The 14,293-nt window shown below is 44.6% G+C and overlaps 1 protein-coding gene across 1 annotated transcript in view; it reads right to left on the bottom strand.

Annotated features, from left to right (window-relative positions):
• ABI3BP (ABI family member 3 binding protein) overlaps positions 1–14,293 on the bottom strand; it is a 1,926,231-nt gene that overhangs the window by 289,221 nt on the left and 1,622,717 nt on the right. Inside the window, exon 34 of the mRNA XM_069637268.1 lies at positions 4,598–4,693. Within this exon, the coding sequence (XP_069493369.1) occupies positions 4,598–4,693 (96 nt within the window). The remainder of the gene's footprint in view (positions 1–4,597; positions 4,694–14,293) is intronic.

Here is a 14,293-nt window from a genome sequence, read left to right as displayed (position 1 = left end):
ACAGCTTAAATAGCTTTAAATTCTTTTAACATCCTAATTTGAATTAGCCCATGTTTGACCTTTTTAAGTATCCTTAGCTTGTCAATTTAGTTGCCGTAATATATAACTTATTGTTTGTAATTGTTGTATTATCATCTGTTATAGTAATATTTTTCCCGAAATAAAGAATCTCCTGGCTCTCTATTTAAGTTATCCCAACCTTGACATTCTTTTACTAAAATATTTCATTATTAATTTTAAATTGAGTGCCTAGTGCCACTCGGAGCTAACGCAACCTAAAACCATATGCCGAACAGCTTAATAAAGATCTGTTACTAGAAACGTGCATGATACATTGCGTCATTGCTCAAAATCTCCACATTTCCCCATGGCCAAAAGGGTAAGGAAATCTGGTCAACAAGCATCATTGCTGACCTAGCAATACATTTAGCAGAATCAAAATGCCGTTGGCTACTTGGTCCTTTTGGGAATTTGCCACTCTGATGCAGATATGCTTAACCTCACATGTTATGGCAATGAACCTGATAGAACAAGATTGCGTGCCGATACCAAGAGTTGCCAATCATGGATCAGAAAGCCCCAAAGCAGGCCTAGGTAAAAGCCAAGCTAACAAAGCTGGCAGCGTATGTAATGGCAGAGAGTTGGTTCCCGGCTTCCTGCGATTAACGACAGTCACCAGAGTTCTTTGCAACAATGCCGCTTGATTTAACAAAGAACACCTGTATTGAACTTCTGCCCTGATGTTTATAAGAGGCAAGAAAGCGTTAGGTGAAGTGGACTACTGGCTATAAGGCCGAGAGAGCTGGGAACCAGAATGCACCCCTCAAACCACCACAAATAAAAACATACTGCCAATATAGTAAATAAACCAAGGCAATCTGGTAGCCCCCTTCAATGAAATAGAGAGGGTGCTGCAGGCCTTTCCTTTTGAATTAAGCTATTGTTGGACAATTCGAAAGCACCAGCTTTGCTAAAAAAATACATTGCTGACAAATGACGAACAAATGAGTTGGAGATCGAGCATTCTGGAGATCTAGCTTGCTGTTTTATTGATTGCATACATTTAATTTTGGGGGATTGGAGGCAGGAGGTCAGATAATAGGTATATTGAACAGGGTACCTTTGTATGCCAGCATGTGTAGCACTTACTACACCATGCACTTTATCTGTTTTTCACCCAAGAGCATGGACACTCCAGCACCTACCCCCTACCTCTTCCTTTGCTGCACTTGCACGTTCTGAATACACAAGGCATAGTAGGTTTGCCCCTTTTTCCGTTCCCCTCCTCTGTTGTGTATTCAATATGTATCACTCCCTTGTGCCCTCCCTTTGCCCTGTGGGCGCTTTGAAACCGTATGTACTTGCTGTACAAGCGCCTAACAAACGAACAATAAATAAATAAAATAAATCCCATGAACACCTTCTCCAAAGCCTAATTCTTTTACCCAGAAATCAACGCAATGATCAGACTGGGGAGGAAGCAACACCAAGAAACCGCAAGTGCTCAAGAAATAGAGTCATCAAATTGTCTGATTAAGGCCAGAGGTAAAAGAATGAATGGCTCTTCAAATAAAGTAAGGCATTCATTTTATTATGATGAATGCATGACACTTGACCTGCCCTGAACCACTTATTTTGCTTCAAAACTGAAACTGATCTCACTCATGTGACCAACTCTCTGACGGCTGCTCATCACTCACACTTTCCTCTCCATCCTCAAACTATGTGATCTCTCTGCAGTCTTTGACACTGTGGACCATCACTCCCCTCCAGTAATTCCACCTTCCTTGGCTTTAATGACAATGCATTTGACTGCAGGGCCTCTTATCTCTCAGGTCATTGCTTCTCCATCTCTCTGATCTCCTACACCTCCCTCCCCACATACTCCCTGTCGGAGTCCCACAAGGATTAATCCTCGCACACTCCTCTTTACTTCCTGCTCCTCCTCCTCGGGAAAACGCATCTCATCCTTGGCCTTACACTCCCAACTCTTCACAGACGATGCTCAGATCAGTTTCTTCTTTATCTTTGCTATCTCTGAACACATCACCAGCTGCCACTCAACTGTCCACTATTATTGTTATTATTATTGTTATTATAATTATTAAGGTATTTATTGAGAGCAGACGTAGATTTGGGAAGCAACAGAGTGCTTTACAAATCATAGGGAGAATTACATGACAAGGGAAGCAGAACGCAAGGGATCACAAGAGTAGGAAGCTAATCAGGGAAGAAGGAAGGGTGGGCAATTTGGCAGGGTTCTGCAACAAGGGCAGGACACAGTGGGGAGCAGATTGCCCATTCTAAGGTAAGTTGGGGAGTGAAGGGAGTGTGGAACTAGCTGTTAAGGAGCAAACATTTCTTGAAGAGGATGGCTCTAGGCTGCCTGTTCTTTAACCCATTCAACTGGAAGTTATTGACTTCCCTGTCTTCAGCAGTATTTTCACTCTCTCGCCTCTCATCGACGTTCCCCTGTCCTCTTCACTCCTTTAACCAAGGCTCATAACTTTCGAGTCCTCTTTGACAGCAACCGGATTCCAGTAATTCATTACGGCAACTGCCTCTGCTTCCAGGGTAAATCTTCTCAGTATTAGGAAAATTCCCCCCCACCTCACCCAGCATTTGGCCAAAACCCTGATCTCGACCCTTTTGCTCATCAAACTGGGCTACTGTTTGAGCCTACTCCTTGATCACCCCCTCCACTTAGTCTCTCTCCAAAGAGAATGTCTCAACTTTGCTAAGCGCATCCCCAACAACCTCCCTATATCCCCCAACCTCTATGCAGAGTCTGTAGGCTGGACGGCTCTCCAGCTAAATCACACTTTAAGTTCCTACTCCTCATATACATATCTATCCATGTTCTTGCCCCTGCCTACCTTGATGACTGCATCGGTCTACTCTAAATACTGAATCCTGCAATCCTCCTCTCACCACAACTTTATTTTCTGCACCCCCGTGCCTCAGCTCCTTCTCGCTACAGGCCCCCCCTGAACTTGAATGCTCTTCCACTAGACATAAAAGCAATCCCATTAGTGGAATTGTTTAAGGCCAGACTTACACTTCACTTGCTAGCCAAAAAAGTGGAATCTCCACGTACACCCTCACCCCTACTCACCAACTGAGCCCAGCCAACCCATTCGGATAATATCAAACAGCTGCTAATTTCAGTACCATTCAGCCACCCACACCCCTATTACAAAGGTACCTCCCAAGGCACTGCCTCTGCCATCTGTAAGTTTCATATATGAGTAATTTCTATAGAAATGATACCACAGACGTTTAATAAATAAATGCAAATAAAATACGAGATTACAGAACGGTTTCACTAATGCAAAACAAAGGCAGCAAATTGATTTTATTAACCAGATAGTCTGGTTGTGCAATTGACAACAAACCATTTTGCATAAAGACTATTGTACTGGGCAAGAAAGAAGACAACTGATTTAGAGCAATGTTTGATGCTTAACATTAAATACCAAATCAAACTAACATTTGATTTGCTCTGAACCAGTTTAATCTTTCACATTTAAAAGGAAGTGGGACAGTATATATATATATATATATATATATATATATATATATATATATATATATATATATATATATATATGTTATTTTTGTTCCTTAATAACAAACACACCGAAAGCAATGTGAAATTGCTTTTTTTTATTTGCTTATGGTGGTTAACACTTTGATGTGTTAAGTTTCACACCGTATTTAAAGTAAATCCTGGTTGTTCCATTCCCTAGCATATAAGCAGAATAAAATGAGCAATCTGCTTTTGATTCATTGATTCCATAGTGCATCCATATTTAAGTCACACAGAAATATGCCCTATTCTCTGTTATAGAAGCAGCACAACTAGTGGCACTAGCAAATTCTTTGCCTGTGATAGGCTTATTTACTGTGAGAAGGCCACTTGCAGGATTGATGCTATGTTGACCGCCCCAACCTCAGTCTGAAACAAATTGTGTATCACTCTGAACTGCCAGCTTCTTTATTTTCGCTACATCGAACAGGGAGCAAACGCAAATGGCAGCAGAAGATCGGGGAATGGACATTATATCTCTCCCATGCAAATAACATCCTGTGTGGTCTTTTCTGGAATACCCGTAGATAGCTGTAAATATTATTCAGTATATGGGTGAGACCAGACCTGACACCATAAAATGGACTCTGGCCTCCATCTTGAAAACCATCTAAGAAACATTCCTCTATCAGAAAAATCTCCCAAAAACCAGGGGCCTCAGCAGAGACAGAGGAGTATGGTGGTGGTCTTGCAGTCATTAAATACGTGAACATTGGATCCCACCGTTACCCATAATAGCACATGTGAGTACAGAATTTAGAAGCAATGTCTGATTTTATTTGGAAACACATCCTAGTGGTTGTCAGGCTTTCTTATCCAGGCCAAGGTCGTAATGCGGGCGTCATCACTTGGCGGTTGCTAAGCCCATTTCTGGAAGTGTTCACAGCTAGCAGCTTTGCTCATATCATTCTGCCTTCCCTTCATATGCACTCTTGGAAAATGTTCAACCTGTTCTGAGGTAAAGGGTCATCATCACATTAATTATACCAGCATCAAAAATCTGTTTACCTGATACGGGCCTTCTCACTGTACCATTGGGCTCCATGGACGTGTTTCTGCTGACACCAAGAAGCTTTGTGTTATCTTGACCGTTTAATTTGCCGCCTGATTAAGAAAACAAGTTGTGATTAGCCCAAATATAGCTTTAAACTCTTTAATGCTAGTATTAAGATTTGTTTAAATATTTTATTGTTCAGTGACATGGTTTGTTCTAATGATGTTTAACCTGGTTCCTCCTTAAAAATTTGAAAAAACTGTGAGCACCATCTTGTTGAGCAGTAGAATGAACTGGGCTAAAATGGCCGATTATTTCATAAAATGATACATGAAGTACCCATTTTTAGTTTTGGCGATTATGTGGCACTGTAAACTTGATCTATAAGCCTAGAAGATTGGCATGAGAAGTCTTCTGAAAGGTAATCCTTAATTGCAGCTGTGAACCAGTGCCTCGTGCAATAAAAATGTCGTATCCAAGTGTGCCTCCAGCCACCAGATTTATAAGCAATTTGCATCTGTTCAGTGCACTGACTTCCTTTTCAAAGGAAGGATTGGCAAAGCCAACAGTTTGGGCATTTGTGTACGCAGTAGATGGGCATTTGCTTGACATTTCCATAACATGCCCCAGCGCCAACACCATTTCCCAGTTGTTGCCGGCTTATGAGCAGGTAGTAACATCATGTGAATACAACAGGGCATTCCCATTGGATTCATTCAGTCCTAATTCGTGTATTTTAGCACATATATTAGTTTTGAATTATTTCATCATGCAAACGTGTTAACAGAGAAAACGTAAATTAACTCATTGTGATAGATTACCTCAATCATAAAATTAGTCAGATTATTAGTAGAGAAGAACAAGTTACTTCTTACCTTGTAACGTTCTTTCGACGGGATGTTCCTCCGACGTATTCCTCATCTTAGATATCTCCTTCCAGCTCTGCTGGCCTCGGAAAATTTTTTCTCTAGAGGGCGCTGCGCGTCGACGTCCTCCGAGTCGATGTCCTTCGACAGCCGCCGTATCGACGTCGACGTCATCCTGCCTATAAAGGCCGCGCGCAGCGTCCGTTGCTCAGTTCCGTTTTGTAGCCCACAATAATACTTTCTGGACTAACTAATCACCCTGAAGGAGCGTAAGCTGCAACAACAAGGGAAGTAGAACTGCGGGGATGGATGGGAGGGTCGATGAGGAATACGTCGGAGGAACATCCCGTCGAAAGAACGTTACAAGGTAAGAAGTAACTTGTTCTTCGAAGGGATTGTGTCCTCCGACGTATTCCTCATCTTAGATAGGCTCCCATAGCAGTATTCTATTATCGGAGGAGGGGGTACTGACTTCACGCTGTCTTCTATTGATGAATAGAATGCAGTACAGCCCTTCCAAACCTAGTCTCTTGACTGGAGGAGGAATCCAGATTGTAAAAACGTGTAAAGGTATGGACAGACGACCATGTAGAGGCCGCACATATGTCTTTAACCGGCACGCCTCTTTTGAGGGCCGATGAAGCTGCAATACCTCTGGTCGAATGAGCCCTAAGGTTTTGAGGGGGCTCTTTCCCTGCCAGTTTATAACATTCCAGAATGGCTAGAATGATCCATCTGGAAATGGTCTGCTTAGTTATTGGTAACCCCAGCTTGTGACCTGTGTAACCTACAAACAGCTGGTCTGCCTGTCTTATCCTGGCTAGTCTACTAATGTAAAAACTTAAAGCCCTCCTAGGGTCTAGCCTGTGTAACCTCTCTTCCTCTTTCCCCGGGTGAGGAGGAGGATAGAAAGATGGTAGGGTAATCTTCTGAGTGATATGGAATTCAGAAACCACCTTTGGGAGGAAATTAGGCTTCACTTGCAGGACAACTTTGTCTTTGTGAAATATAGTATGAGGGGGTTTACAAGAAAGAGCTTGTAATTTGCTCACCCTTCTAGCAGATGTAAGTGCTATTAATAAAACAGTTTTAAGGGTAAGGAATCTTAACGAACAAGAATGGAGAGGTTCGAAAGGTGTACCCATCAGGAAAGTTAGTACTAAGTTTAAATCCCATAGGGGAACTTGGAATGGTCTTGGGGGATAAACATTGGTTAACCCCTTTAGAAACTGTATTACCAAGGGTAATTTGAAATAGGATGGTTCTTCCGCAGTACGCTTAAAGATGGGTAGCGCTGCGAGATAGCCCTTAATGGTGCCAACTTGAAGGCCTGAATTTGCCAAATATAGTAGGAAGGACAAAACCATTGGTGTACCACATGAAAAAGGGTCGATATTCTGTTCTCTACACCAGCTGCAAAATCTGTTCCAACGGCAGCGGTATAAAGACTTTGTTGCTGGCCTCCTTGCCTAAAGCAACACCTCCATAACATCATTAGGGAGGTCCCAATCCTTGTACCTCAGCCTTTCAGAAGCCAAGCGTGAAGGTTGAGGGTTTTGATGTCTGGATGGAGAACCTGACCTCCCTTCTGTGAGAGTAGGTTCTCTCCGAGTGGAAGTCGAATTGGAGGGCAGATGGACAAGTCTAGAAGGTCCGGGTACCACGTTCTCCTGGCCCAATCCGGGGCAATTAGGATCATGGTTCGCCGGAATCTTCTCAACCTCCTGATCATTTGAGGAATGACAGGGACCGGTGGGAACGCGTACAGAAGCGGAAACTCCCAGTCCACTATGAACGCGTCTCCCAGAGCTCCTCTCGGGGGAAATTCCCTTGAGCAGAACAGGTCGCATTTCCTGTTTAGGCTGGTGGCGAACAGATCTACCTGAGGGGTTCCCCAAAGGGCGAAGATCTCTGGAAGGACTTCCTGAGCTAGCTCCCACTCGTGGGAGACTGTGTTCTGCCTACTCAGAGCGTCCGCTGTCAAGTTCTTCTCTCCGGCTAGGTGAACTGCCGATAGAGAGATTCCTTCTTGGATTGCCCAAAACCAGAGCTGCATCGCCTCTCTGCACAGGGGTAGTGATCCTACGCCTCCTCTTTTGTTGAGGTAATGCATGGCCACCGTGTTGTCCGTCATTATCAGGACGTTCTTCCCTTGTACAGCTGGCAGGAACGCCTTCAGCGCAAGTCTGATGGCTCTCAGCTCTAACAGGTTGATGTGTAGTCTGGACTCCGATGGAGACCAACGACCGCTGATGGTCAAGTCGTTGGCGTGGGCTCCCCACCCCGTGAGTGAGGCATCCGTGACTACTGTTATCTCCGGCCAGGGTTGCCAAAACTGTTCTCCTTTCAGAATGTTCTCCTGACAGGCCCACCACTGAAGGTCTCGAGCCACCCTGGCGGGAACCTGAAGAAGATCTGTCATTCTCCCTGAGAATTGTGACCACTGAGTCCTCAGTGCCCACTGGAGGGATCTCATTCTCAGGCGAGCCTCTGGCACTAGGAAAATGCAGGATGCCATGAGGCCTAGCAACCTCAAAAAGTCGAAGGCTGGGAGACGTTGGGCATGCTGGAACTTGGTAACCATCTGTAGAATATCTTGAGCCCTCACCTCTGGTGGCGAGGCTTTTCCCAGGGAAGTATCCAGGATCGCTCCTATGAACTGGAGTCTCTGCGATGGTATCATTTGTGACTTCTTTAAATTGAGGGAGAAGCCCAGTCTGTGAAGGAAGTGGCACACGTGATTTAGCTGGATCTGAGCTTGTTCCGGACAAACAGCCCTGATCAACCAATCGTCCAGGTAGGGGTAGACGTGAATCCCTTCCCTCCTTAGACTTGCAGCCACTACCGACATTAACTTGGTGAAGACCCTCGGGGCGGAGGTCAGCCCAAATGGCAGCACTCGAAATTGATAGTGAGAGTTGCCAATTGCGAACCTCAGGTATTTCCTGTGTTTGAGATGGATAGGCACATGGAAATAAGCGTCCTGAAGGTCCAGAGATACCAACCAGTCCTGGAACTGAAGGGCCTGGAGGATCGGAGAAAGAGTGACCATCTTGAATTTGACTTTTCTGAGGAATTTGTTCAATTCTCGCAAGTCCAAGATGGGTCTCAGTCCTCCGTCTTTCTTTGGAATGAGAAAGTAAGGGGAGTACCAGCCCTTGTTCCTCTCCGCTACAGGTACCGGTTCTATGGCACCTTTCTCTAGCAGGTCCCAAATTTCCTGCAAGAGGAGCGGATCTGGAGCTTTCTGAGAGCTGATCCCCGGTGGATGACTCTGAGGTATACGTAGGAAAGGCAGGCAGTAACCTTGGGCAACTGTTTCCAATGCCCAAGCATCTGACGTGATAGCTTGCCATACCGCCAGATGTTGAGTCAACCTGCCTCCTACAGGTGTCCTGTGAGGGAAGTCCTCAGAGTGGTTTTGGGGCGGCTGATGCAAATGCCGATGGTAAAGAGGCACCTGCTGTTGCTGCGGCTTTTGAATATCTACCCCGTCCACCTCGGGTAGTTCTTCTTTGACTCCTTTGAGCCGGTCGTCCTCTACCTCTTCCGAATGCGGAGTAGAAGCGAAAGGACTTGCCCCTCGCAGAGGTTCCTGTGGGACGAAAAGGAGTCTGACGGATTGCAGCTCCTAGGGATTTTGCTGCTGCTTTTGAAGTTTGCAGTTTCTCTAAACTGTCATCCGCCTTTTTCCCGAACAAAGAAGAGCCATCGAATGGCATGTTCAAGAGCCTGGCTTGCACATCTGGGGCAAAACCCGACTTTCTCAACCAAGCGAATCTCCTGGTTGATGTACTTGCCGCCATTGCTCTGCTGATACTGTCAGCTGAATCAATGCCCGTCTGGAGGGATTCGCACATAGCGTCTTTACCGTCCTGTATAATATTCAGGAACGCATCCCTTTCTTCTCCCTCCGGGATGCAGTCAGCTGCTGTAGAAGCACACTCCCAAAGTGTATGGCTGAACCTAGCAAGGGTGCAAGTAGCATTAACAGATTTTAACGCCATGCTACATGCTGAAAAGACTTTCTTTGCCATAGCATCATATTTTTTATCGTCCCTGTCCTGTGGGACGGTAGGATAAGCCGTCTTGACATCGGTAGAGGATGCTGCCTGTACCACCAGACTTTCTGGGGATGGGTGTTTAGACAATAACTTTGGGTCTGTAGAAGATACCCTGTACTTTGTAGACAGTTTTTTATTTACTGCTGGTACTACATTTGGGGTTTTCCAGTTTGTCATGATCTTTCTCTGAAGAGCTTTATGAAAAGGCACCACAGGATCCTCCTGTGGGCCTTTGTCAAGAATATCCGTGAGGTCATCTTGTTGGAAAGATTGTGAAGGTGCAGACCACCCCATGAACTCTGTAATCCTGGCCATTAAGGCTCTGTAGGGGGTTTCAGCATGCTCCCCCGGGTCTGGCTTAGCAAACTCCACCTCAGGGGAAGTGTCTAACCCACTTGCCTCATGTAAAGAATCATGAAGATCCTTTAACCTGCGCTCTTCAGAGGAAAATTCCTCTCTAACTGGGGTTACAGGTCCCTGTAACTCAAATGTGTCTTCCTGTTCAGACAAATCGCCCTCTTCTAAAATTGAGGATATAGTTCTCAATTGTTCTGAACTCATAAAGGGAGTAAATCCCATTTCCAAGGCAGAGGGTGCCGAACTTGTCATTATTGGCCTCGAAAATGTCGATGTTGTCGACGCCGACGTCGAAGGCTTCGAGCGTGGCGTCGAAAACAGAGGCGGAGGCCTCGAAGACCTCAACAGAATTGGAATTCTACTCGACAATATCGAAGCCATCGACGTCGAGGGCCTGGGGATAGTCACTGGATGTGTGGTAACCGTGACTTTTCTTGGCGTCGACGACGGTGTCGAAGCTGGCGTCGAGTCGACAGACCCGTGTGTCGAAGGTCCCTTCGACAACGGCGTCGAAGACATCGACCGCGAAGTAACCTTTGTCGACGGCGTCGACGGAACCTTCGAGGAAGGTTTGGAGGTCATAGTCCTGCTCGAGGGTTCGAGACGCGCTCGAGAGGTTTCTTTCACCGGGTACTGCGACTCCCGGCGTTTTTGACCTTCGGGTCTTTCGACCAGAGCATCGCTCTCGGCAGTCTTCGAGGGGGTCGAGGCCGCTTTCTCGAAGACGCTCATCATATTTTTTCAGAATTCCTCCCATTCAGCCCGGGAACTATGTTTCGTGGGGCAAGGGATTATTTTTGGCGAAACAGAGGAAGAGGAAGACGGAGAAGGGGATCTTCGACGTCTCCTCTTCGAGTGCTTCGATCTCGAGGAGTGATGGGACCCACTCCGAGACCTGGAGCGCGAATGGTGACGAGGAGACGAATGTCTCGACTTTGTCGACGAAGAAGAAGCTTTAAAAGTCTTACCTTTCTCCAGCTTCCCCCTACGCTCCTTCAGGGCCTTAGCTGTCATGGACATACAGTCCTCGCATTCCGAACAATGGTGTTCAGCTACCAAACACCACAGACAAATTCTGTGAGGATCGGTCAACAACATCTTTTTCCCACAATCTCGACATTTCTTGAAGCCGGATCGAGGAGTTGTCGGTTCCGACGAGGAAGCCATCGAGTACGGATCGAATAACTCGAGGTAAATAGGATTCATCTGACTAAGAACTGAGCAACGGTATTCCGAGGCACTGAGTAAGCGCGGAAAACTGGAACTGAGCAACGGACGCTGCACGCGGCCTTTATAGGCAGGATGACGTCGACGTCGATACGGCGGCTGTCGAAGGACATCGACTCGGAGGACGTCGACCCGCAGCGCCCTCTAGAGAAAAAATTTTCCGAGGCCAGCAGAGCTGGAAGGAGATATCTAAGATGAGGAATACGTCGGAGGACACAATCCCTTCGAAAGAGTTTTTATATAAAAAATATGTATTCATTTATGTAATAATGTGTGAACAAGGAAAAACAAACAACATTTGACTGTAATACCATCAATTAAGAATACACACACATTTACATATATGCCAATTTGAGACAAAGGAGAAATATTGTGCAAAGGAGCTAAACATGGTAATACTTTTCATCATTTTACAAACAATGAACATAACAAAACCACAGTAAACCACACTCCAGACAGTGAAAGCATAAACCACAAAGGACAAAAATGATGTCATGTAATTATAGTACTCGAGGGAATGTATTTGCACTGATGTGTGCAATTGGGTACGTTTGCATTCCAATTTATGCAACACTTCAAAGACCTTCATTAGTAAGCTCTGAGGTAGTAACGTTATGGCAGCACCTAGCAAATGTCGATCTTATACCTACATAAAAGCTAAAACTGGTGGCTTTCCCAATGCTCGTTCCTATTGGCTCACAAGCCCGTTGGTGTGCAGCGCAAGCAATTTGGACATTGCGCCTTAAAAATTAAATTGAATCGATTAACATGGTGGTCACTAAAAGTCAGTTCTCATGTAGAAAAGTACATTCCATTGACAAAAGGCGATTTGTGTGATGTCATTATCAAACCACCTCAGTTTGAAAGTCGGTTCTCCAGCATACCAGCTTTCAGACCAGCGTTGTTGCATAGAGATGTCTGCATAATATAGGAGGTCGCTGAATGCAGAAATCAGTTGTGGGATAATCTGAAAATGACACTTCATTGCTGGTTAACATGTACTCTGTTTTTTTCATAATCTAAAACCAGCCTTATCTATTCATAAAAGAACGACCTTATGTTAATTGAAACCCGCGTTGTGCGTTGATTGTGAGCAAGTGAAGTAGTTGGGGTTCCATGCAATGTGGGGAATCTCTTACAGTGTTAGCATCAGTGGCGAATTTAGGCTTTCTGTTGCCCTTGACCCAAATAAGTGCATCCGCCTCACCCCAACTTTACTCCACCTCTGCCAGTTTCCACACCTTCACCAGATTCCGCCCCTTCAACAAACTCTGCGTTGTCCAAACTATGCCCCTTTGCCCCTATTTTGGCTCTGTAACACTAAAAGGATGTTGTAAAGGTTGCAGGGACTAGAACGCTTGTCATCTTCTATTGTATCTTAGTTGAAAGAGTGTTTTCAGATCTCTGCTGCCCAGGATTTGGAGAAGGCAGTGTGTTCTACAGTTGAGTGCACTAGAGGTCATTGTTACGGCAAATTGTCTACTTTTGGTTAGATCCAAAAAACAATCTTTTAGAGGAAGCGATAAGAACATAAGCTGTCTGCAAACTGGACACAAGTGAGAGAATGTTGCAACAAGACATTTTGGGTTCAATGCTAATATTTGGTTTCTCTCACAAATGGCCTGCTGCCACTCTATGAGAAGCACCTAGACTGGTCTGTAATATTAAGGCAACATCGCTACATTTCTACATCCAGTCTTGTCAAATGGTAAAGTTTACATATGAAATATATGCAAGGGATACAGGCACATCTTATCAAAATGGTGAATAAAAAGAACTCAGCCGGCTTGCCATGTTCACAGCTTTGATGTTAGCAGGGTGCAAATGGAAGGAAATAAGGCAAGTTAACTGCTGTAGCTGATGTGCCTCTAATCCCTTGCGCTGGAACGCCATTAAGATACGGCAAAACCATAAGTGAAGTTTGTAAACTCAGCGTGGGCAGAACCATCTCAGTAGATTAAGACAGATGGAGAAGGTTCTTGGAATGTTTGACTGTGCATTCCCATGGTGGAGTAATGGATAAGGGTGACCGTGAACATTCAAAGCTATAGCATTCCTGGTAGCTGCACAATGCAGGCACCTTTTATAACAAATTAAGTGGTACATGCTGTTTACATCATTGCTGTTTGTGCAATTATTCAAAATACCTAACACTCCAAGAATAAAAGTGAGCAATGGATTGGGCGTTTCAGCCCAATATTACTTTTTTGGGTGTGGTTTAGGCTATGGTTCTTGCCAGCTTGCATTTAAGGTAATTTAAAATGGTTGTTAACTATGTAGAGTTGACTGGACTGTACAATACATAGGAACATTTTGGGATGTGTGGGTATAGATATAGATGTCCTGCTGTCGTTTGAATTACTGTTTCACAGTAAGTGTCGTACCTTGTATTTAAACTATAATTCATGTAATGATTACTTATAAACATCACAGATATGCATTGTGTGACATACTTTGCAGTTGGTTCTCCTGGTAGTACTGGGCATGAAGCAGAATGTCACATGATAAACTCAGCAGGGATGCCATGTGCCTGTATAGCACTGAGCAGCTTCTGTAAATATGGCTGAATGGATATCTTTAAGGGAGACCTTCACAGCTGTGAAACAGTGTGTGTACCTTTGTCACACAGTTTTTGTTCTCACCCTTCTATGGCTTTGGGTATCCTTTCAAAGGTTTCTTGATGCACTTGCGCATTCAGATTTACTCTTCATCATTTTAACTCTATGATGTATTTCATGCTTGCACCTTATGGGTGGACAAAGACCTCTGAAATGTGGGGCTGGGGAGGGATATTAGTGCTTGCTTCTTAACATCCTTTTAGTGCCGCCTGGGGGAACTTTGTGCGTGACTTATGCACAGGCATGCATTTAATATTGTAAAATGATACCGCAATACTCTTTACTTTTCTGAAGGGAAAACCCCAACTTTTGCAATGGTTTAAAACATGCATGTTGTGTATTTGAATATAAAAGTTATTGCTTAACACAGTGTGTGTCTGTATTGATTAGAAAGAACTCCAAAGATAATCTGAAGTGGCACCAATAAAACCAATGAGGCATTGGCTGTTTTGCATATTAAAGGGCATTTTGGGAAGATTGATACCTTGAAATCAGCAGTGATGGGCTTTGCTGGTGGGAAGAGGTTGCTGAAAATGCACCCCATGGTCTGTAATGGAGCAATTATTCCCTGAGTTTCG

Source organism: Ambystoma mexicanum, chromosome 7p (assembly GCF_040938575.1).
Source record: "Ambystoma mexicanum isolate Mex_15411 chromosome 7p, UKY_AmexF1_1, whole genome shotgun sequence".
In the NCBI taxonomy this organism is placed as follows: Eukaryota; Metazoa; Chordata; class Amphibia; order Caudata; family Ambystomatidae; genus Ambystoma; species Ambystoma mexicanum.
The sequence above is the reverse complement of the archived record's forward strand: the minus strand, read 5'-3'. Positions and strand labels throughout refer to the sequence as shown.